This window comes from Natator depressus, chromosome 8, assembly GCF_965152275.1.
Source record: "Natator depressus isolate rNatDep1 chromosome 8, rNatDep2.hap1, whole genome shotgun sequence".
NCBI classification, from domain to species: domain Eukaryota; kingdom Metazoa; phylum Chordata; order Testudines; family Cheloniidae; genus Natator; species Natator depressus.
The window spans coordinates 96,838,751-96,864,520 of NC_134241.1; the positions used below are offsets into that span (position 1 = coordinate 96,838,751).

At 40.7% G+C, this 25,770-nt stretch overlaps 1 protein-coding gene across 1 annotated transcript in view; it reads right to left on the bottom strand.

Annotated features, from left to right (window-relative positions):
• Positions 1-13,962, bottom strand: part of RNF11 (ring finger protein 11) — a 41,592-nt gene extending 27,630 nt beyond the window's left edge. The window contains exon 1 of the mRNA XM_074961758.1: positions 13,470-13,962. Coding sequence (XP_074817859.1) covers positions 13,470-13,592 — 123 coding nt within the window. The 5' untranslated portion in view covers positions 13,593-13,962. The remainder of the gene's footprint in view (positions 1-13,469) is intronic.
• Positions 13,963-25,770: the final 11,808 nt, after the last annotated feature.

A 25,770-nucleotide genomic window follows, 5' to 3' on the forward strand; every position in this document is an offset into this window, starting at 1 on the left:
CAAGTTGGAATTTGACCTGTACATCTTGTGAAAAGAACCAAAGGAATTTCAATGACATTGAGTAATCACGACCACAATTTTATGTCTCAGTCAGAAGACAACACTTCTTGCTGTGCAGTGCCCCAGCCCCAACACCATGCACTTTTTCAGTTTAATACCGATTAGCAAGGAAGCATCATGGCACCATAACACAATTTCCTGCAGCATCTGGATTTTATTTGTAGTTCTCCAATCCAAGCACTGATGAGGCCCGACCATACTTAGCTCATGAGATCTGAAGGGGCCACAGAAAAAGGGGTATTTGCTGCCAGCCAAAATTCAGTCTCACTAATTATGAATTAACAAAGGATAAAGAAATAAAATATTAGTTCATAAGATGGGGCTAAAAACTACGTAAGAAATGTGGTGCTGCACAGTAAACTAGTTATTGTTATACATACAAACACTTAAAATGGAAGCAAGATTTTCTTTTTGAAAGGAGTCCCTAAACTTTGGATTTAGAGATAGGATTCAATCCTGCAACTCACATTAAACAACATAGACTTCAACAGAGGAAACTGGTGGACTCTACTGAAAAACACTAAACTACAGCAAAGGACCACTGAGTATAACACAGTGCAGTTTAACTGAAAGTAAATGCTTTACAATTTTGAAAATATGATATAATAGCAGAAGTTCCAGCAAAGCAAAACATTTCAGAGAACAAAAAGGTTTACATTCAAAATTTCTACAAAAAAAAACTCAGGCAGTCCCCGCACACATGAACAAAGGTAATCAAACTCTTAATGGTATTGTGAAAGCTTGCCAAACATATTCAGACTTTGGAAACAATCCATAGAGTTATAACTGGCAGTCTTGTGTGAGGGAAAGAGACACAGCAGCACCCCACAATGCAAATGAATGATGTTACTGTATTGCTCAATGGCCCATGGGATATCACAGTCTGCTGCACAACACGAACAAGCTGTGAAAGCCTCTGCAGTCTCCTCCTAAATCTACAAACAGAAAAAAATACTTATGAACTGTCAGGTGGTTTAGTAAAGATCCAGGCTACTCTGGTGATATCTGACGTGGATAGTTTTACATCCTATCATGTTACTCTTTTACAGAAGGATCATGGGTAGGAGGGGGAAAAAAAGGGATGAAACTGAGGCCTTGTCTACACTGGACATTTGCTTTGCAGCCATTGCAAACCCTTAGGGTGAAATCCTGGCCCCACTGAAGTCAGTGGGTTATGCCATTAACTTCAGTGGGGCCAGGATTTCACCCCTTATATGGACAGACACAGCCACTGTTTGCACTGGTGGAGCTTACCCCTGTTTGAAACTAAGATAAGCTGCACCAATACAAACTGCAGCTTACAGTGGTGTACCCTACTCACTGCTGGAGTTTGCACTAGCACAGCTACAATGATTACTAGCCACTGAAGGCTTTAACTGGAGTACGTTTAGGGTGACTAGTCTGGGACAGTTTCTTAGAAGATGTGGGCAATCTCCCTAAGAATCTGTAGAAACCCCCATCATCTGAGTAATTCAAAAGTGAACTAGACAAGCTCCTCAAGAATATATCAGAAAGAATGATTCCTGCATTGGCAGAGGGATAAATAGTCTTTCCCCTTCCTTCCCCCCACTCTAGTTTCCAAAATTATTTGATTTACTATGAAGAGAAACATTAGTCCAACTTAGCAACACTCACAACCTTCTTGGTATCATCTTCTACCACCTTTTCTAAGTGAGATGTTTTCTCCTGTCTTTGGCTTTCAGTAAAAATACTGTAGCACCATTTACAGAGCTTTCAGAGGAATGATCAGCGAGATGTGATTTTTACATACGTTTTCTGTGACCTGCCTCAAGAAGAGGGGAGAGAGAAGATCTTAGAGGTACCAGGTACAGCTGACTCACTGTTACAGTCAATAGCCAAGATTCCTGTAAGTATGAATGCATTGGGTCCATATCACATTGAAAAGTGAATTTTTCATTACAGCCATAGTGTCCTCTCTCTCATTATATATAAAAAGAAGATACAGAGCTGGAAAGACAATAGAAGTGGAACTTTTATGACATTAAGACTTCAAGAACTGCAACTGTATTTTCATTGTGGCCAGACAACGCCAAAAACAACAAACACAAACACATAACAGACAAGGAGGAAAAAGTAAAAAAAAAAAAAAAAACAAATAACTAAAATCTAATGCACATCTTATCAACTCACACTAGACTAGATGAACAAGTTTAGCACAATAAAGAGGGACTTAATGAGAGATTGTGTCAAGGGTAAATTGTACTTTCCCATGAAGCTCTAAATCTAGGCCATCTGTAACATGTAGTCTTGCTTGTTCTGGGAGCTGAAATGAGATAGCCACCTACTGAATAAAACTAAAGAATTTGGACCACAAGGAGGAAACTGAACATGACTCAGAAGGATGAAATGTTATTTGCCTTGAACTGGAGAATATTTTCTCCCTTCCATGAGTTAGATCTTTTTTCAGCTGAAACAGCTGGAATTTAAGTACTCCACTCCTTATTGGGATATTGACTGCAGAGAAATGAGAGAAAGTCATATTATACAAACCAACACAGCTCACTATGATTTCTTTACAAAGTGACCCCTTCTTTACTTATGTAATTTTCAATAGGCTAATTGTAATATAACAACAGATGTATCTCTGTTTCTTTTGTTTTTGCAAAGTCTTCAAAATGTAAGACAATTTGCTTGAATTAATCCCATAATGAAAGGATCCCTTTTTGGATCTAATTTTCAATTTTTATTATAGATTGAACTAAAGATGTTTTGTGCTTCAACCACATAACGTAGGTCAATATTAGCATTCCCATTTTACATATGGAAAAACTGAGGCACAGAGAAATTAAGTGATTTGACAGAGGTCACAAATTATACAGAGCCAGAGGATGGTGTTTTACCAACGAACTGGAAGGAGGGGGTGCGCAGCTCCCTACCCTCTTCAATCTAATTCAGACATGACACACAAAGGATGACCACAAACAAGGATATGGGGAGGCATGGGTGCCTGGTTTGTATAATTTTTGGTGGTGCAGAACAGGTCCAAGAAGAGCCGTCCTGTCCATGGGATGGACTGGGGCAAACTCCCTGGGCGCTGCACTTTGGGGGGCCCCGCGCTTCAGGAGGATGCAGGATCCAGGGCGGCCTGTTGGACTAGCAGGGGGCCTGGTGCCGGCAGCAACAAGTGACACAGCCCCAGCCTGCCCTCTCCCTACCCCCATTCCACCAAGCAGTATATATTTTAAAAAGTCCACTTAATTCTGCATAAACACTAATTTGTAACTTGGATACAGGTATGATAGGTTGGGTTGTGGGGTTTTTTGGTTTTGTTCTGTTATTTGAACAGGGATACAGCAATCTAATAACAAAGCAAGTAATTAAAGGAAATCACTAAATACCAAGTGTTTCTATTGGCTTGTGGGTTCATTAGTTAACAAAACCATCCTTTTTCTATTTGCAGCCCCATTGACTATAAACAATTTCTAATTCCTGTACCCAGCCTCATTCATCATACAGCTCTTATTACTTGCTGAGCACCATCCTTCCTATGCATTGAATGAGTCAGGAGTCTCGTGGAAAAAATATTATGATAACTGAAAACTGTATCAGAATGCATTACATACATACACACACACAAGGCTGCACGGGTAACCTTAATTTTGGTATTTCCTAACTTTTGAATGCATGACTTCACAACAACATTCTTCTAATGTTTTGCCTATGTAATATTTATGCATGTCAAAATAAGCTCGTTATGGGTATATTACCATGTTTTTGAAGACTGACTTTTTTCCACCTTGAAATCAGAAAATGGTTGAGCAAAGTAAGTTATAAACACAGAGATACTGCAAACAAACAGCTGGGAAGGAAATCCTGGCCCCACTGGATTCAATGGCAAAACTCCCATTGATTTAAATGGAGTCAGGATTTCTCCACTGGTCTTAAAATGTAACAAACACTGAAGGTCAGATTATATTAGCAGCTTGCTTCCTACCTGGTAGTTTTAAGTGGACTGATCTGATATAAATTAGCCACTGAAACGTCAGAATCTTACTTAACCAATTTTCCTCTATCTTTCTCCTGTAAGGTACTTTGGCAAGAACTGTATGTTTATTGTCTCTGGAATCTTTTCTATAATTTCTGCACAGATGCAAAAGGAGAGGCTAGCTTTAGAGAAAAAAAATTGGATCGGTATGAAATACTTTGCAAAAAGGAGGAATTTGTTCTCGTCTCCCACTGCTTTATAAAGAGTTTTAAAAACAATTTCCCCCTATAAAACTTGGTGAAAGCTAGAAGCTTCTTGTTTTTCCTGTTGACATTTCAAGGCTTCAAACAGAAATGTCTTCTCTGGACACCGTGTTCCATGCAATCACACAAGAGGATCATTTAAGCATATCTAAAAATGCATTTAAGATGCATCAAATATAAAAAAAAAGATGACCACAAAAACAGTAAACAGAGTTTTGGTTTCTAGAAACTGATCATCCTTCAGATTGGTGTATACACCAAAACTTCACTTAAAAAGTAGTTAATCTGTCTGCAGGGATATAGCTGAAGACTTTGTTCTTCCTCAATACTGATTCTGTTTTCACATAAGATTCCCACCAACCTCTACATGATCCCATTATTGGGACCTTAGCATGAATTATTGTCTTGTTGGTCAGAGGGACCATTGTTCCACTCTTATTTTGCACTGGCAGATGTACGTACAAAGACTTATCTTTCTGAATCTGCAAAACTTTGAATAATGACAGGTTTCAGAGTAGCAGCCATGTTAGTCTGTATCTGCAAAAAGAAAAGGAGGACTTGTGGCACCTTAGAGACTAATAAATGTGTTAGTCTCTAAGGTGCCACAAGTACTCCTTTTCTTTTTGCAAAACTTTGAAGTTATTCTATTGAATCTTCTCTTCTTAAAGTGTTTGCATTCAGAGGATTATATCCTCTAATGCCTAACTAAGAGGAAATTTTCTTCCTTTTTATTTAGATTTCCAGTTTAAATTGAACCCCCAATGTTTTGCGTACCCTTAGGCTTTGATTTGAAAATATTTTAGAAAAAAAAAAAAAAAGGTCTCACTCATCATTTTACTGCTTATGATTCAGAATGGAGGAGAAATAGTCCCTCCTTCCACAGAAGAGGGATGAGGGGGGGAAAAAATCCGAGGAAACACAACCATTGCATTCTTTGATTTCATTTATTTTTCTCACTAATGAGAGAGGCATGCATAATAGTTCTGTGGTGAGATGATTAGTTTTTCTAAAAGTTTGAGTGAAAAAGGAGAGTTAGTATGGTGAGTCCTGGTCATATTAATGCATAATTGCCTCAAGATACCAAATTCAGCAGCAACAGAGCATTTGATAAACTACACAGAATAGCAAGTTACCTCACATAGGATGAATTTACCTTGCATAAGGAAGCAGACTATCTGAACTTCTTGGAGCACAGTAATCAGTGCCAACCCCAAAGAAGGTTCTAAGAAATATTAGCTACATTTTCACTTACCACAACTAAAATCTTCTCCGGTAAAGGTCAGAAAGACATCTACAACCAGCCTGACTACCAAAAGTGTCCATTAACCATCACCTCTGACTTTTATCAAAGCTGGGAAGGGAGAAATAGAAAACGATTGAGACAGAGGTAGATGGATTTTACTTCATGTGTAGAGTCTCCATCCAGCTCAGACATTTCTAAAGAATTGTGTTCAAAAGGGGCAAAAGCTCTCCTTCACTCAAGACTATAAGCATATTCTATTTATTTCAGAGTAGCTGTTACAGAACATTCTGGCAGGAATGTCTGTGAATCAGTATTTACTGCTAGCAGGCCCATCACCAACGACTCTGGAAACTCTCTCTAGTCTTCACAACAGAAAGGACACAACACACAGAGAACTCAAATATCAATGGACATACTGTACTTTGGTGGTGGTTCCTCCTAACTCAGGTCTTAATTTAATACTTATACCAAACAAGATTGGGGTTTAAAAAACAAAAACAAAAAAACACTAATTTTTTTAATCTGGAAGAGAGCCAATAATAAGATTCAGCCAATAACCAAGTATATTCATTAAAAGTATGTGTTATAAACAATACTTCCACCATTATTTGATGCCAGAAGATTACCTACCTTATGATCCTATCTGGTGTCCTTTATCTTCTGGATACCTAAGATGGCTCTCCCCCATCCCCATCTTGTTAACTAGAAAAAGTTAACAAGACAGCAAATAGCAACTCCTTCAAGCTAAAAATCTAACAATTATGCACCAGAGCTATGTCTACACTATCGCCTCTATCGGTAAAACTTATGTCGCTCCCAGGCGTGAATATTCCACCCCACTGACCAACAGAAATTACACCAACAATAGCGCTAGTGTGCATAGCACTCTGTCGGCAGGAGAGCTTCTCTCACCTACAGAGCTTATGCTGCTCACAGGGGTGGGTTTTTTTATGCTGATGGAAGAGCTCTCTCCCGTCAACAGAGTGTATTCTCCACACGCGCTACAGCTACACTGCTGCAGCGCTGTAAATGTAGACAAGACGGACACACTTGCACAGTCTTTTGTTTAGCATTAGTCAGAAAGAAAATTGTACTTAAAAAAACCCTAAACCCATTCTATTTAGCATTGATCAATTGCAACACAATCCTCCAAACAACCACTTTGGGAGTCCACAAGATATGACCCTCCAGATGGAAGAAATGTTGAGATAAATTGTTTACTAGCCAAATAACCTGGCGTGGATATATTTTTGAATGAAGCTATTCTCCAAGCAACTCCAAATACAGATATTAAAAAAAGATAGTCCAGTGTGCTTCATGCTCACAAAATGCCAAGTTTTGCACACATGAACAATTTACCATACCGATGTCATTATAACAAAAAAGCATATAAGAATCATTCTAAGGACTTGCAAATATAACTGTCTAAATTGCATCTGAAAATATTGCACTCCTTCTGTCACGAGCATAATTTTTCAGAACTGGATTTATAATTTGGCCCTGGGCATAACATACAGTCATGGTTACAGAATGTTGTCACAGGATATGTTCAATCTGTAAAACAAGCTATACAAGATAGCTCACGTCATCACATTCTGTTGTTCACTTCATTGCAAGAACAACACTATTTCCCAGCTTCCACAAATTCTAAGCTTCCTCATCCACTCCATTTCTTTCTCATCCCGTTGGAACTGATCTCCATTTGTCTTAATTACCTAGACACACACCAAGACAGAGCCTTTACTTCATCCACATTTTGACAGAGGAGACCGAGCCTCATTATGCCTCAGACTACAAATATGAGGCTTGCTTAACCAAGGGTTAAAATTTGGCATAGGAGTCTTACATCTTCAGAAGCTCCCACAGCATGATCTCTTCTTCAGTGCAGAACTACTCCAATGGCATCCACAAGAGCAGAGTGAAATTAAGCAGAATTTTGAACAGTTCAGTAGCACAGAGGCAACTGTGCTTGGTGTTCCTTCTGTATGGGTTTTTGGGGAGGGTGAGGAGGGAGAAGGGATGAGAGACTGGAATACTAAGAAAAGGAGTACTTGTGGCACCTTAGAGACTAACCAATTTATTTGAGCATAAGCTTTTGTGAGCTACAGCTCACTTCATCCGATGAAGTGAGCTGTAGCTCATGAAAGCTTATGCTCAAATAAATTGGTTAGTCTCTAAGGTGCCACAAGTACTCCTTTTCTTTTTGCGAATACAGACTAACACAGCTGCTACTCTGAAACCTAGAATACTAAGGTAAGAGAATGAAGAACAGACCTGAATATTTAATTTTGTATAGAAACATAAAAACTATTAGCTGGTTTGGTTTACCAATAAGATAACAGTGGGTACTTCTTCCTGTTAGTTGCTCTTCTGCTCAACTATCCTCTTATGCCCCTGCAGTGTGTGTAAGTTACATTAGGTTTACAACTTACTCATTGCCAAATTGGAACAAGTTATACTACTTTATCATTTACACTTGTTTTATTAATATCTTGGGCCTCCATGTAACTCACACTATCATTTTGAGGCTTCAGAGACTTTGGCTCGGATACCTTTATGGGAGTTGCACTCATACCAGAGATTAATTTGACTTGCCCTATTTAACAGTGTTAATTAGTGCTCCTCTTGGAGACAATGGAAGAACACCAATACAATGTAATAGCTGGATGACTCACAACATATAAGTTGCACTGCTGAGACACAACAAAAGCTTGTCTGTTTTGTTAAACAAAGTAAAGCCAATAAATGCAACCAAGGCTGAAAGTTTCAAACAGAAAAGTAATGGACTATTCCAATAAATAGTCTTTTGGTTACTCAGATTAATTTTCCAGGACACTTGCAAACTCCTAAAAATCAAGGGGCCAGAGCCTCAGCCCTGGCACCTTGGTGCTGCTCCTATGGCTATCCAAATAGGGCAGCGGGGGATTTGACTTGCACAGACCCAAACTGCCATCCCCAGCACTGAGGGTGGGAGGATGCATGTTAAAGAAGGAGGGGGCATGGCCAGAGCACACTGAATGCAGGTGATCCCCAGCAGGTGCAACAGACCATAAGGGGCTGTTGCAGCAATCAGAATTTAGAGAAGAACTGCATCTGTCGTAAATTTTTCTGGGAAACAGTTCAGCCCCCCCAGCTGCTCCAAGATTATAGGAGCATAAAATTACCTTTAAGGCATCTTTGTGCCCTCTCCCTACCTTTATCTTGTGTTGAAGATCTAATCTAAGGAACATCAGGTTAAAAACAAAACAAAACAAAACACCAAAACAATAAACTAAACTGTGGATCCCATAATGTGTGATTCTGTAGGCCAATATATAGTATTTCAGGAATCTGTAGGTAGATCTGGAACTACGTTATCCAACATGAAAGTGTTTTGTAAATTATTCTTCCATACCAACATTTCAAATACTCTTTCTAGAGGTCAATCTGAATACCAAGGACTTGCAGTAGTTTCTCATGCATTTCAGTTACTGCATTAAGTATATATTACACTAAGACAAACTTTCTGTGCTTTAACTTTGAACTTTTATGAAAATCCTTTTTTAGAAGTTAGCTATACCTCTTTTGTCTATAAGTATATTTTTCCCCACATCTTTTCTCCTCAAGTTTCTCATTCAGATTGTGATGCTACTGTATGGGTATCCAAAAATTAATGAAATGATAAATTGTTGTGTGCAATTATTCAGGAACAGGATGGTAATGGAGTGAGGAGATGTGTGGCGGGGGGCGGTTGGTGTTGTTGGGTTTTTTGTTTTTTTGAAGCAACACATATGAGCTTTCTGTTTTATAAATAATCTTTGGATTAGAACTGCTAGGAGTGACTAGTGGGAAAAGCAGTGAACTTGTCTGAAATACAGCAGAAGTGTGATACTAACAAATGATGAGATGACATATGCAGAAAAGGAAAGCAGATTTTTTTTAAAAACCTCAATGTTAAGAACTTAAAAAAAACCCTACTTTTTTTTCTTAAATACAGACAGCTCTTTTGTACTTCAAATGGAGTTACATGTGTTCAGTGCCTTAGAAAAATCAGGTCCTAAATTGGTCACCCTAAAATGGAGGCACCCAAAATTAGTGGATACTTCGAAATGCTGGCTTTTGGTATGTGACAAAATATATAGCCTATGAAAAGAGTTATCAGTAACTGCTTCCTTTTTACCCTTCTTCCAGTCTTGTCTTTGTGCTTTCTTCCATGATGCCCCTTAAACCTGAACTGCTCTCTATCTTGGGCTACCCTTCCTGGTCATTCAAGTCCCTCCTAAAATAACCATAATTCCTCTGTGAAACCTTTCAGCAGCAACTCAAATGCGCATCACATAATATATATAGATACCTGCATGAACACCAAGTGAAGCTTCTGATCCCTGTTATCCTGTGTGTCCATATTTCAGTCTTGACTTATAATTTCTGGAGCTAAAAACTGCATCTTCTAAGTCCTATACATCACTGAGCACTGAGGCTGCATTTAGGAATAACCTGTCACCCCAGTTAAAGGAATATTGGGAGGGTATTTTGCATGAACAATTTAAAACAAAAAGTTATGGAAGACTTGCCCTAACTAGGGTCTTACATGGGTGCCCATCACCATGGTATCTGAAAACACTAAATATTTTAAATGCCAAACAATTAAAGGTGGTGGTGTAGCTGTGTTGGTCCCAGGATATCAGTCACAAGGTGGGTGAGGTAATATATTTTAATGGACCAACTTCTGTTGGTGAAGGAGACACACTTTCAAGCTACACAGAGCTCAAGAAAGCTTGTCTCCTTCGCCAACAGAAGTTGGTCCAATAAAGGATATTACATCACCCACCTTCTCTCTCTAAACAGTTAAGGGGTCAATTATGAGACACATAAGCCAGTGTCTACGTACAGAAATACAGGTAATGAGGAGGGAAACAAGTTGATTGAACTCCAGCAGAAGAGAAATCTAGGTTTTGTTCTTGGGTTTTTTTTTATTTTTGAGTAAAGTGAGCCCTAGAAAAGAAGGACTGTCTTCTAAATAATCGCGGTTTTTAGGCATATGTCTGCCTATTTTTAGGTTTAAAGTCCAGTAACAATATTTATGGTAATAATCACCCAGCATTGTCCAGAGTAGATGTCATTAGTTTCCAAAAACAGGAGTTTTCAAAATGGTTATATACTCCCCTCATCAATCTTACACATTTTCATACACAATTTTAAACTGTTTAAAAAATGTTATAGTCTGATAATGACTTTTTTCACAATAAGGATGAAACTAACAATATGGAATTCTTTATGTTCCATTATAACAGTATCAAGCAGCTACTTTGGTTTAACGATCTAGCAGAGAAGTCAGATAATTCAAAATTATGGTTTCCTCAATTTTAATTTATTCATTTTGAACATATGTGATATTGTATTGTATCTAGTGTTAAATTTATATCTAAAGTCACTGAGGCTGAACTACAGTTGTGAGACTTGTAACTTTGAAATTTTAAACATACAAATCAAGAAACTGAATCATGATATTGCATGAAAGTAGCTTTTCTGGCACTGATTTACTTAGGGAATATCAAATGTTTTATAAAAGATCACGGATGTCATTGCAACAAATGAGGTTCAAAATAGCAGAGCTTCAGATATATTCTGTGCATATATCTGGAACTCCATAACTTTATTAAAGTAAGTGAACTTTGAAATAAATTTGCTGCTGTACCTCAATAGTAGCACAGCTTTAGAATAACAGACAAAAAGAACAGAGAGTAAACTAAATCAGCCTACTCCCTTCTACTTCCCAAATGCACATTCATTTAACAAAACAAAAAAAAACCTCCCAGAAAACTGAGAAAGGGTCTAATCCTTCTTACACACATGCTTATCTGCTACTGAAATCAACAGGCCTGCAGAACTTACACAAGAAGCTCTTGACCATTATGAAGAGGTCTTTATGATAATGTTGACAGTCTGTTTAAAAAAAAAATAGCGTGGAAATCACAAACACGTGGCATTTGCAATGTCTTTTGCAATTAGCATGGACTGCCAAACTTTGTTTATATTATGTGTTGATTTTAAAAATATTCTTGCATTCTTAATCAGAAAAGATAATGTAGGCTTAATTTTGAGTAATATGTTCTTTAAATAACTTGATCTGACAGTAATGAGTTTCACTGGATTTAAGTAGCTCTAATTGAGACTTTCGGAAAAGTTCCTCATATGAGGAAGTTCATTCTAAAATGGTTAGATACTTTTCTGCACATGCAAAATGTAACCAACTATACTCAATGCTCTGTAATACCACTGCTGTTTCACTGCATCATCAGTGACAGCTACACACACCTTCTCTAGAACAGATAAAAAAAATTCCTCTCATAGATATCATTCTTTAACATATAGAGCATTTGTAGATGACATATCTACCCAGTTAAATGCTTCCTGCAATTTTTGTTAATTATATGCCAATTCTGAACGACTCCTATCTAACTAACTAAAGAGCTATCAAGTCTCCCTTCAAGGTTAAAGTCTCAATCACTTGGGTAAACTTCTCAGGAAGATATCCTATTATTTCAGGTTTGAAAATTCAACAGATATTTTTTTCTCTGATCATCCCCTAAGAAAAGTGAAGATATAACAGTTATAACATTTTCCTTCGATTATTTTTTCACTTTTACTATTGTCTTATATAACCAACTCCTTTTGGATAGCTTGATATAGAGGGGAGTGGTGATCACACAGAGTGAGCAAGTGCAACCACAAGTTCAGTGTATGCCTGTCTCTGTCTATCTCTCTGGTCACCACTTGAATGGAGGTCAAGGTTACAGACTTGCTATTCATGACCTCACTGTTCTGATATCAGCATTTTTTCTTCTGCATGAAAACTAATGTTACATATTTTCTATCTTTGCAATCTTTCAAGAAGCTGCAAATTCATGAATATTTGTAAGGATGGGAGAAGCAATGGAAAAGACACACTTCCTATGTCTGATATTCCTCGGGGGAAATAAGATCTATTGCCTTAAAAAAAAAAAAGTTATTCATTAAAGATCAATTACTGGTGAAAATCAAGAAAGTACAGGCTAGAGTAAATAAACCCAGACAAAGCCTGTTTTTTGTTTGTGTGGTCTCTGGTTTAAGAGGGTAATGAGAAAAGAGCAATGCCAGACAGTGATGTCACCGCATGAAGATAACAAAGGAAGCTGCCCAGGCTGAGAAACTAGAGGCTCCTCTCATTTAGCCAAAAATGAGAATAACACCTAAAATAATTAATCCAGATCTATCTAAAAATTCAAGACAGGGTTACAAAAATATATATATATTTTCTAGTTTGGGTTTGGTGTGTGTATTGCTTTGTTCTTGTGTGCATAGTTTCTACAGCACCATTATACTTACGCTTTATAAATCAATTAAAATCTTCGCCAACAACACATTGAGCAACGGTCTATCTTAAGAGAAAACCTCTGATCTCCTTTCCAATTTGTTGGAAGGCAAAAATAGATGAGACTGAAAGAAACAAAGAAGTCTCACCCAAGGGTGTACATAAAATGAGTTTGCCAGTTGCCAAACTTAAGACCTGGCACACATTAGTTTCACCAAGCAAAGCTTTTATGTAAAAGCACTTTCACTGTTTGTTTTTTTAATCACAATAGCGGGGGAGAGGAAGGAAAACCTTTCTGTTACTTAAAAGTGAAAGGCTCATTGGAGGTGTTTACAAAAAAACAAAAGCCCCCATGGAAAGCTACATCCACCCAAATTCCATGAATTAAAAGAGTAAAGAGGGGTTAGTGTGTCTGTCTTTCTCTCTCCTTCCCATTGTTTTTCTTCTCTCCCCTCCCTCCTCTTTCTCTCTCCTCCTCTGCCTTGCTCTAGTTCTCCTTCCCTTTCCTGTGTCCCACCTCCCCCTTTCTCTGTGTCTGGCTGTGTTTGTCCCTCTCTGGGCACGTCTGGCTCCTTTACCCCCCTTTCCCGTTCTGTGTCTGCCTCACTCCCCTCTCTCCCGTACCTGATATGGCGGCGGCGGCTCCTGATCCGGTTCGGTCCCATCCCCGTAGCTGGCTCTGTCCGACTGGGACTCGTGCAGCAGGGAGATGTCATCCGAGGTGGGGGACTTCAGGCAGTTCCCCATTGTTCCCGGCGGGGCGAGGGCTTCTCCGCCTCAGCGTGTCCGCTCCCGCCTTAGTCTCCGCGCAGCGCCAGGCCGCCCGCAGCAGCAGCAGCCGCCCGGCCGGGGAGGCTCATGCCAGTCTCTCCCCGTAAGAGGCTTAGCGCCAACCCGGCTGGCTGCACCGGGCACCCGCACACTCAGGCTCCTGCTGTTGCCTCTGCCCGCTCCCGGGGGGCCTGTGAGGGGCAGCGGGTGGGAGGAAGAGGCCTCACTTCCCCACCCCCATAAGCGCCGCAGACAAGGGGGGCAGTGCTGTTTGGACAGCTGGGCTCAGGTGCAGCCCGCGCCCGTCCCCCAGCCCCAGCCGCAGCCAAGAGCTGTTCTGCTTCCTGGTCACCAGCTTCCTGCGCACTGGGCTTTGTCTCACGGGCCTCCTAACTCCTCCTCTCGCTCCGCCCCGCCGCTGCCAGGTTTCCCAGGGCTAGGCCCGGCTGCTCTCTCGCGGGCTCCTGCTGCCCATTGTCGCTCCCTGAGCAGCGTATTGAAGGGATCGTGTTTAGAGCATGCTTTTTGTGATGCGTTACCATCACATTTGCAGAGCGGATTCAACTTGCTCCCCAAAATGGTGGGTGAGAGTTTGCCCCACTGTTGGGTTTTTTTGCATTATTTTAATGTAGTGTGTGCCTGTTTCGGGTGTGTTATATATGACTAAGAGCCCCAATCACGGACCAGAACCCTTTTGTGCTAGGTGCAGTACAAATACAAAACTGGAAGACAGTCACTGCCAGAGCAAAAGCTCAGATTTGTGCACATAGTCAGAATATGGCACCCAAAGGTGGTGATGAGGTGCTCCCATTGCACTCAGAAAATAGAGTAGTTTATGCACACTGAGTCCCTGGACACTAGTAATTATGCCTTCTGCCTGAATGGCTATTTTCAAAAATGTGGCCCTTAACAATCACGCTGTTACTAAGTTTGAAAACCCACAAGTCATTTTTAAATTTGCAGGTTGATACTAAAGCTGGCCTGCCAAGGATTTTTTTTTAAATTGAACTTGTGCCTCTTTGATTATAATTTATATCATGGTAGTAGTGCCTAGAGGCCAACCACTTGGGATCCCATAGTACCTGGGGTTCCTTCACCAAGGAATTTACCATCTAACTCTAGTCATATATAAAGAGGACCTAAACAGTTGGGGTTTTATATGTTTTCTTTTCAGCTTGTTTACCTTTGAAATATTAGGAATGAAAAATCTGGTCTTCACTGGTTTGGGAGGAAGATGTGCTGGGGATTTCAGAACATGTTTATTGTGAGATCTAACTCCTTCATTGAAGGGGCAAGAGTGATGTTTTAAAAAATACATCCTTTACTCAAAATATTAGTTGGTTATTTAAATAGGTATTTCAAAAGCAAACCAAAAATAGAGTTTTAAGCAGTCTGAGGGCTTGTCTACACTTAAAATACTACACCAGCACAGCTGCACTGCTGTAGCACTTCAGTGTAGACACTACCTATGCTCACAGGAGGGGTTCTCCCATCAGCAAGAGGCACTAGCTAGCCTGACAGAAGAATTTTTCGATATAGCGCTGCCTAAACAGACTTTGTGTGGATTTTTCACACCTTTGACTGACTTAGTTAAACCAACCTAATTTTCTAGCGCAGATGAGGCCTGAGTAAAAATCATTTGACTCTTGTGATGCCACCAGTGCACAAGTTAACACAGGTTTTGGATTAAATTCTGGCCCCTTTGAAGTCAGTGGCAAAAGTCTCACTGACTTTGAGGTCAGGATTTCACACCTTGTCTCTGGCCTTTTTTCTCTAAAATTCCCACTGTTGCTACCATCAATGTGGCTCCACAGGTGATAGCAAAGTGGGAGTGTTAATGTAAACAACAGTTTAACCACTGTTTTATCCCTTGTGCTAGTTTTGAGCAGGGTTAGATGACATAATATTTAAAATATTCAATCTACACTAATCCCCACTATTGCGAGCACGAGTGATAGTAGCACCAGGAAATTCTAAGGAAAAAAGGCTAATATAGAGACCCACTGTGATTTCTGAGGGCAGACAAGACCTACATTTCAAATGTAAAAGAACTAGCAGGACACACATGCAACCCCGCTTTTATTTATTTTTTTAAATCAACTTTTCGAGCTTCCTTTATACACCATAACCAAACAAAAAGGCATGAGTCTGGCCAGTGCTGTAGCTTGCTACTATATTTTCTCTTATGAAGTAAAAGATAAAATGTTTAACTAGGATTCTTGGGAGTAGATACAAAACTATTCCTATTTTAATTCAGATTTATAATATGACTATGAATAAATGTAAATATCAAAAGACCTATTGACTACAATAAAGCATAGTGTGATTTACACCTGTTAAAACTTCATCCAAACACCTCTGCCAATCTGCTTCAATCCTGATTTGCAACATGCCTGCTATCTCAATTCTGGGCCTCCATCAACTTGTTACATGACCTGACAGATCAGTGAACCTTGATCCTGCAAACAGGACTGGAACCTCCTTTTCATTCCACTGGAGAAAACCAGCCGCACGCAGAATGATTTAGAGGAAACTCTATGAATGGAACCTCATGGAGTTTTTCTTTTCCTCCTCATTCCTGTGAAGTATGATCAAGTGAGCCTTATAATTGTCTTTTATTTTTCTATTAAATGACATGCCCATGTGTGGTGCTGTGGAAATAATCACAAATGAGACTGTTCTCTTAATGTACTATATAACAGAGTATGTGATCATGAGAATGGATTATAACCAAATAAATCTATATGATACTATAGCAGTATGTTAAGTAACTGCCCAAGAAAAAACAGCATCAGTAGGAGGTATCCTAATCAACTCAGTAAAGCAAACAGCAGACTAACTTCTTTGCTTTGTTTGCTTTGCTCATGTTCATATGACATCTTGGCAAGCAGGTGCCTTCCAGCATTGCCATAGATGTATTACCTTCCATAACAGGTGTTATCCCCAAAGCTTTTACTTGAGATTTTTATGTCATATTGCCCCAGCGTGCAATACCCATTCCCATGTACTAAGATACACATATAGACAATGTGCCACAAAATAGAAAAAAGATGTGTTTTGGCAAAAAGAAAATCACAATAGTACATATCCACAGTACGCACAATAACTTCTGAAAACAGATACTCCTCTCAGCCATCTTCATATAGCAGTCATTCTTGCCAATCCTTTCATTCATTTCATAACACACTTTCACATTCCTCTGCAGTGTGTAAGTGCGGGTTACTTGCTAGAATTATCTGGGTATATCTCATTTAATCATATCCCTGCCATTGCAGGGGCCTTGAGCACTGGTGTGTCTTGGTCCCTCCTGTTCTCTGCCTGTGGCACTTAATAGCCTAGTCTTTTGTGGGTCTTATTTATTTTGGTCCCATTTCCGTTATTGGGTTTAGTGTGCAGATGGTGGGTAGTGTTGGTGGCCTGTGATATACAGAAGGTCAGACTAGATGATCTAGTGGTCCCTTCTGGATTTAAACTCTATGACTCTGACATTTTGCCAATATCAACATACATAGAGTGATTTACAAACGTTGTATTGGGTTGCTTTAATTTTTCCTATTATTCTCAGAAACTATCATTGAATAAAGATGGTAATATGTGGATGTGATGACAGGGCACAAATACATCCCCCTAAAATCTGAAGACATCCTTTCTTAGGGCTATGCTGTCACAGCTTTATCTGACAGGAAAATCTCAAAGGGAATAATGCAAAGATGATGGCAGAACTGAAGTGGAATATGTTTTAGAAGCATACACGCTGCACAACATCATTTACATTGCTTATCTTCCTCACACAGGCACACATCTGAGGGCAGAATATGGCCCAGTATATTTCCATAACTTTTTGATTTATTTAGGATTATGCAAAATATAAAGCTGTATGGCTAATGTTTAATACCAAGTTTGTAATTTGATGTTGATAAAATCTGGCATATGAAAATAAAGGAAAAGGAAATTGACTGCTATTTTAGACTAAATCTTTTGTGTTCGTACAATACTGAATTATTCTCTTGTAGAACTATTTTCTTCCACTGTGGTTCTCATGTAAATAGTATGCATTTCATATGCTATTATGGTGAGCAATTTTTTACAAAATAAATTACAGCTGTGCAAAATTCTCAATTTGCACTTTTTGACTTTTATATGGTGAAAATGCAAATGTATGTAAATATTTATAAATGTGTTCAAATGTGGTTTTGCAATTTACACAAGCAAAAAGTCTTTTATGAAATGCTAAACATATAAGCTGTGGGAAAGATGGTGGTTAGATAAGGGATTTTTTTGTACTTTCATTGAACTATTTCTACCAGGAGTGAAGAAGAAGTACATGAATAAAACAAGCTTTCTGTCAGAACAGAAAAATATGTTGAGAAAACACCAACATTGACTTCTGCATCCAGTGAAAGCTTGACTTTTTTCTGGTTTTGACAAGCAGCATAAAAATCTTTGCACAGCTCTAATGGTAATTCATGGAAAAACATAAAGAACAATTACTTACCCTACAGTAACTGTGGTTCTTTGAGATGTAACAGTCAGTGCAAATCCCAGTGTAGGCGTGCCTCCGCCACATGCACACAAGATCAGAGTCTTTTGAATACCCGTCTGTTGGGACTGCACATGCACCCTATGCCTCCTTATGCTCCTCTACAAAGGCCTGGAGGGTGGGGCAGACATGACCCTCAGTTCCTTTGCAATTTAAAGCCTCTGGTTGCTGAGGACTCTGAAAAGTGGGGACGGTGATTGGGTCATGGATTCCACACTCACTACAGCGTATCAAAGAACCACTGTTACTGTAGGGTATGTAAGGAGAGGTTACCTTGTGCAGTAACTGGAGTTCTTCAAGATGTGTATCTCTATGGGTGCTCCACTTCAGATATGCACGTACCTCTGATCAGACATTTTTGGTAGTAGTGCCATTCAGTACATGCATGTTCCCTACAGATCATCATGCCCCACACCGAGGCTATACAGTGCTGCATGGGCAAAATGCCCTCAGTTCCTTCTCCACTGCAAAGTCCTTCAGAGGAAACTCTGAAGCTGAGGGGAAGGAGGGCAGGTAGGGGAGCCCCCAGAGGGGGACACATCTTACAGAACTCCAGTGACTGCATAAAGTGAGTAATCTCTCCTGCTTTGAGCAGTGTCCCTATGGGTGCTCCATTTCAGATGACTACCGAACAGTACCCTCAACTGAAAGGGGTGTTTCAGAACTGAGTCCAAGACTGAAGACAAGACTGCATTTCCAAGGACAGCATCTGATCTAGAAGAATGAACCACCACATAATGTTTGTAAAAGGTGTGCATCGAAGTCCAAACTACAGCCTTACAAATCTCCCCGATGGAAACATGCTCAAGCAATGTCACAGAAGTAGAAAAAGACCTTGTGGAATGGGCTGACACCCTAGAAGGAAGTTGTATATCAGGAGATTCATAGCAAGAAATAATACATCCAAAAGTCTACCTGGAGAATCACAAGGTGGAGACTGTGGACCTTTTGGACTTGTCAGCAATTGAAATTAACAGACTGGGAGACTTTTCTAAATGGTTTGATTCTGTCCAGATAGAAAGCTAATGCCCTCCTGAAGTCCAAGGTATATAAGGTAGCATCCCTCCAGGTGTGATGTAGTTTTGTGGAAAATACTGGAAGATGGATGACTGATTGATGTGAAATTCAGATGACACATTAAGTAAAAAATTAGGAAGTGGGCATAACAAAACCTAAGAACATAAGAACGGCCATACTGGGTCAGAACAAAGGTCCAGCTAGCCCAGTATACTGTCTTCCAACAATGGCCAATGCCAGGTGCTTCAGAAGGAATGAACCGAACAAGTAATCATCAAGTGATCCATCCTCTGTCACCCATGCCCAGCTTCTGGCAACAGAGGCTAGGGATACCATCCCTGCCCATCCTGGCTAATAGCCATTGTGGAATCTATTCTCCATGAATTTATCTAATTCTTTTTTTAACCCTGTTATAGCCTTGGCCTTCACAACATCCTCTGGCAAAGAGTTCCACAGTTTGATAGTGTGTTGTGTGAAGAAGTACTTCCTTTTGTTTGTTTTAAACCTGCTGCCTATTAATTTCATTTAGTGACCTCTAGTTCTTGTGTTATGAAAGGGAGTAAATAACACTTCCTTATTTACTTTCTCCACACCGGTCATGATTTTATAGACTTCTATCACAGAGGTTCTCAACCTTTTCTTTTTTGAGCCTCCCCCTAGCCCCCAACATGCTATAAAAACTCCACGGCCCACCTGCTCCCCAATAACTGGTTTTCTGCATATAAAAGCCAGGGCTGGTGTTAGGGGGTAGCAAGCAGGGCAATTGCCTGGGGCCCCATGCCACAGCGGCCCCCCACAAAGCTACATTGCTCAGGCTTCAGCTTCAGCCCCAGGTGGCGGGGCTCAGGGACCTGGGCTTCAGCCCCATGCGGTGGGGCTTTGGCTTTCTGCCCTGGGTCCCAGCAAGTCTAATGCTGGCCATGCTTGGAGGCCCTCTTGAAACCTGCTCGCGGCCCCCTAGGGGGCCCTCTATCTCTGGTTGAGAACCACTGCTCTGTCATATCCCTCCTTAGTCATCTCTTTTCTAAGATGAAAAGTTCCAGTCTTATTAATGTCTCCTCATATGAAAGCTATTCCATACCCCTAATCATTTTTGTTGCCGTTTTCTGAACCTTTTCCAATTCCAATATATCTTTTTTGAGATGGGACGGCCACATCTGCATGTGGGCATACCATGAATTTATACAGAGGCAATATGATATGATATTGTCCTTGAAAAACACTGTAAAAAGAGGCTCTGCCTTTAAAGATCCAATTTCCCTGACTCTTTGGGTAGAAGTGATGGCCACCTAGAATAGTCCAACATGAAGAGGCTAAGAAGAGAACAGGTATCCACTTGTTCGAAGGGAGGTCTCATAAGACACTTCAGTACTAAGTTTAGATCCTATACAGGGGGGTGTTCTCTAATTTGAGAAAAAAAGTTTCCCAATCCCTTGATAAATCTTACCATCATGGGATGAGAAAACAGTAAGAATCCTGCAACTAAGAAATGGAAGGCTGTTATAGCTGCAAGTGAATTCTGATATAACTCATAGATAATCCTGATTTGTTTTAAATTCCAACAGATAGTCAAGGACAGCTGAGAGGGAGGAATGAAAAAAAAGAAACCAGTGGTCACACCATTGGTGGACTCTCTTCCATTTTTGAAAGTGTTCCACATAGAACTTTTCCTACTGTTTAGCAACACCTGCTGTACCTCTGCAGAACAGAAAGTCTCGATTCCTGAGAACCATTGAAGAACCAAGCCCTAAGATGGAGAATTCCCAAGTTGGGATGGAGAGTCTGACATGCATCTTAAAGAGAGAGATGAGGAATGGACAGAAGACTGATCGGCAAACAAACAGCAAGACCAATTAGCTAAGGGGAGCAGGTCTATCTGGGCCTCATTGGAACTACGAATATGACCTTGGCTTTGTCTTGTTTAAGCTTGTTTACACTTTCAATATCAAAGGTGTTGGAGGAAACACATAAAGAAGGCTCCTTCATCCATGGAACAAGGAAAGCATCTCTCAGTCATGGAGGGCTCAAACCCCCTCTTGAGCAAAACTGTTAGTATATAGACCTGTTTGTTAGCCTGAGATAGAATTTTGGGTTTTATTTTTGATACTTTTATATCCTTACTAATATGTATGAACAAAGACACTGTGTGTGGCTTCTGCTTAACCAGATGGGGTTTATAGCACAATGAGAAAAGATAAGGAAGAGAGTTAAAGTGTTGCTGGGTATGGTGGGAGTTTAATATATGAGCGTACACTTGAAGACTGCCTTAACTCCTCTATCTTGAGGCAAGGTCAGGGAGGAGAGGAGCAAGGTGGGTTGGGGGAAGAGGAATAAGAAACACTAAAAAGCCAGAGAAGAGGTGACCCTGACAGGTACATAACCTCACTCCTTACCCCTCCCATGGGGCACAAAAGAGATGGTACCAAAGCCCCCAGACTCACAACCCTCCAAAACAGAACATGACCATAAATTGTAAGGGGTGGGACCAGAGGCATGCACTACAAGTATAATTAAGCCAGATCACAAGGAGGAGGTGGAAAAAAGGAACAGGAAAAGCTCTACTGGCGTAAAGAGCTGGGACTATGCTTTCTTGGTAACCCGAATAAACATCTCATTGTCTGGATTTCGGACTCTGGTCTTCTGCTGTCTGTCTGTGTGACGAGAACTAAGGGAGGGCAGGGGAAGCCCTAACAAAAACTGTTGGTGAGGGTGGCGAAAAGATCCACCTCTGGAAAGCACCAGGTCAGAAAAAAATATGATTGAGAGTCCGGCAATCTAACTCCCACTTGTAATCATGCTGAAAGCGTCAGCCATGATATTCTGAATGCCTGGAAGGTAAACTGCTGAAATGAGGATGTGATTGGCTGTGCACCAGTTCCATAGCTTTATTGCTTCAGCACAAAGAGAAAGGGGAACTCGCCCTATCCTGTTTGTCAGTTGATGGAAAACATGCAAGCTACATTGTCGGTCATGATTTTGACAGATTTGTCTCTGATTTAATGGGAGAAAGTGAATATAGAGATTCCTGACTGCTTTCAGCTCCAGGAGGTTGATGTGTAAACAAATTTCTTGAATAGTCTATCTGCCCTGAATTTTATGTGTCCCTAGACGCACCCTGCCCACAAGATTCATCTGTAGTTATGGTGATGGTTGGAGATGGCTGAATAAAGGGGACATCTGCACAGATGTTGTGGTGATTCTTCCACCAATTGAGAGAGTCTTGTACTTGAAAAGGTACTGATACCAGCCTGTCCAGACCATGTTTGTTCAGCATATAAACTGTGCTGAGCCACACCTGCAAACAGCAAAGATGTAACCTTGCAAGACACATTACAAAATTACAAGCTTCCATATGTCCCAGAAGTTTAAGACAATTTCTTGTCCAAGTCTGTGGGCTTATTTGAGTATTTGCAATGAGGTTTGATAGAATCATGAATCTGCCCATGGGGAGCTAAGCTCTGGCTGTTACTGCATCTAAGGAGGCCCTTATGAATTCTATCCTTTTTACGGGGGTCAAAGAGGACTTTTCAGTGTGAAGCTGGAGACCTAGCATGAGAAACAAAGCTGTCTTCATGGCAGAAATAATCTCATTGTAAGACCGGCCTTTGAGCAACTATTCGAGGTACGGAAAAACTATTATCACCCTCTAATGAAGATAGGCAGTGACCACTGCCAAAATCTTTGAGAATACTCCGGAGCAGAGGAAAGGCCAAATGGAAATACCCGATACAAAAAGTGATCTTGGTCAATGAGAAACTGAATGAATCTCTTGTGAGATGGGTGAATCATGATATGAAAATACACATCCTGAAGGTTGAGGGCCGGAAACCAATCCTCGGGATCCAATGATGGAATTATAGCTGCAAGAGTCACCATCCTGAATTTTTTTCAGAGTAACAGCCGTGTTAGTCTGTATTCGCAAAAAGAAAAGGAGTACTTGTGGCACCTTAGAGACTAACCAATTTATTTGAGCATAAGCTTTCGTGAGCTACAGCTCACTTCATCGGATGCATACTGTGGAAACTGCAGAAGATTTCGTGAGCTACAGCTCACTTCATCGGATGCATACTGTGGAAACTGCAGAAGGTCTTCTGCAGTTTCCACAGTATGCATCCGATGAAGTGAGCTGTAGCTCACGAAAGCTTATGCTCAAATAAATTGGTTAGTCTCTAAGGTGCCACAAGTACTCCTTTTCATCCTGAATTTCTGTACTTTCACAAAGTTGTTTAGGAGTCTTTTATATCTAAACTAAGTCTCCACCCTCCATTCTTCCTTGGGACCAGAAAATACTTGAAGTAAAATCTCTTCTCCCTGTGCTGTGCAAGAACTGGTTCTATGAATCCTAAGCATAGACAGAAGGTGATTTCTTGTCTCAGAAAGTGTTTGTGAGAAGGGTCCCTGAAGGAGGACAGGGAAGAGAGCTAGGGTGGGGGGAGGAAGGTACAATTAATGGAGTAACCCAGTTTTATAATGTCCAACAACCATTGTTGGATGTAGTCTGCTCCCGTGCAGGTAGAAAATGGGAGAGATGTTCCCCAAAGGGAGGGAGGCAGGTAAACTGGTGCAGCTGGAGATACGAGAAACAGCGTTGTTCCAGGCCTTTGATCAGACCATCAAAACTTATGTTTTGACAATGAGGAAGGTTGAGTGGTAGAAGCAAATGTAGTTGGTGGTATCTTTCTTTGAAACCTTGGTTAAGAACATAAGAATGGCCATAGTGGGTCCATCTAGCCCAGTATCCTGTCTTCTGACAGAAGCTGTTGACAGATGCTTCAGAGGGAATGAACAGAACAGGGCAATTATCAAGTGATCCAGTCATCCCCTGGTAACGAGTTCCTTTGGTTGACTGGGTGTTTAATTTTTTCCTAGATGGCTCAGTAGGTATTTGGTAACCAGAAAACTGGAGGGGGCAGGATCTCTGGGTCTTCTGGGATCAACTAAATATCTGTTTACTAGGAAATGTATAAATCCCAAGAGATTGCAAGATGGCCCAAGAGTGTTTCAAGGTGTGCAATGATTCATCAGTGGTCTCAGCAAAGAGTTTCAGAACATCAAAGGGGAGGTCCTCAGCAGTGTTTTGGATTGCCTTAGGGAACCCAGACAGCTGGAGCCAAGATGCCTGACACATGACAACTGCCATGGAGATGGACTGAGCTGCAGTGACAGCAGCATCTAAGGAGGCTTGTAATGATATTCTAGCCAGTAGCTGATCTTTTGCTAGGATGGCCTGGAACTGTTCGTGATGTTCTGCTGGAAAGGTGTTAAATAAAAGTGCTGAATTTGGAATAATTGGTGTGGTTGTATTTCACCATAAAAGCTTGGTAAATTGTGATCCTAAACTGTAGGTCACAGACGAATAACTCTTTCAACCACAAAGGTCAAGGCGTTTTTGGTCCTTGTCATATAAGGTCGATTTAGCGTGGTGCTGTCTTCCATGTTCATTTACAGTGTCAATGACCAAGGAGTTAGGTGAAGAATGGGGAAAAATAAAAATTCAGAATCCTTGGCTGAAACATAATATTTATCAGCACACTTGCACATGGGTGGTATTATTGCTAGGATCTGCCAGATGGTTTTGGCAGGATCCAGGAGGCACTCATTAATGAGAAAGGCCACTCAATCAGAAGATGTCCTTTGCAAATATCCAAGAGCTTGTGCTTTGACTCTCGTATCTCTTAAAGGGGGACCTACAAACAATCCACCACTTGTTTCATTAGGTCCTGAAATTGTTTAAAGCATCAGCCAGCGAAAGGGAGGGAAGCGTCACAGCCTCATCTGGGGAAGATGAGGAGATGTTAGTCTGTAGAGTGGCCTCCTTGTCTGCTCTAGCCTCTTACTCTTCAAAGATTTCTTCCTACAGCTCAGGTAGCTGAGGAGGAACAGATGGAGTAAGAGACTATCTGTCCTGATGGTCCCATTCAGAAAGGTTAAGGGCTCTGCTGGGGGTTGCCCCAGGGTCCCAATATGGCCACTGATGTGGACCATGAGGAATAGTGGGTGGCATCCACTGCTGCTCATTCCAATGAGCAGAACCCTGAATTTATCTTCCTCGTGAGTCATCCTTTTCCTTGTAGGTTTTAGTGAGGGAGACCCTATATTGGTAGGTAGGGGAATCTTACTCTGAGATGTGAGAGTCAGAAGAGAGGTCCTCCTCATTGTTCAAAGGGGGAACTCTGCCAGAAAATTCTGGGGAGTCAGATGGCACTCAGGAGAGGTGTAATTTTGCTGACCATGTCGATGCCAATACCCATCAAGTGGGGACACTCTGACTCATCTGAAACAAACAGGTCCTTGGAATACCTAACCTCCTGTGGTGCCAGGTAGGTTAACAGTGCTGAGGAAGGAGTATGCTTGGATGAGTCCTTTGCAGTGGAAGCTGTCGGGACAGACAATGTTGACTGCCTTGAAGAGAGCATAGTCTCAGGTGACTGCTTATACTTCTGTGGTACTGAGGGAGTCATGATGCTAGGTACCGGAGATTATGGAGGAAGATCTGTTGATACTGTCTTACTAGAAGCTGGATGTTTCTCTCTGCTGCCCCGGTCGTGTTTCAACAGTATCAAAGATGCTAATGGTACCAAAGCACGTTTGGAACTC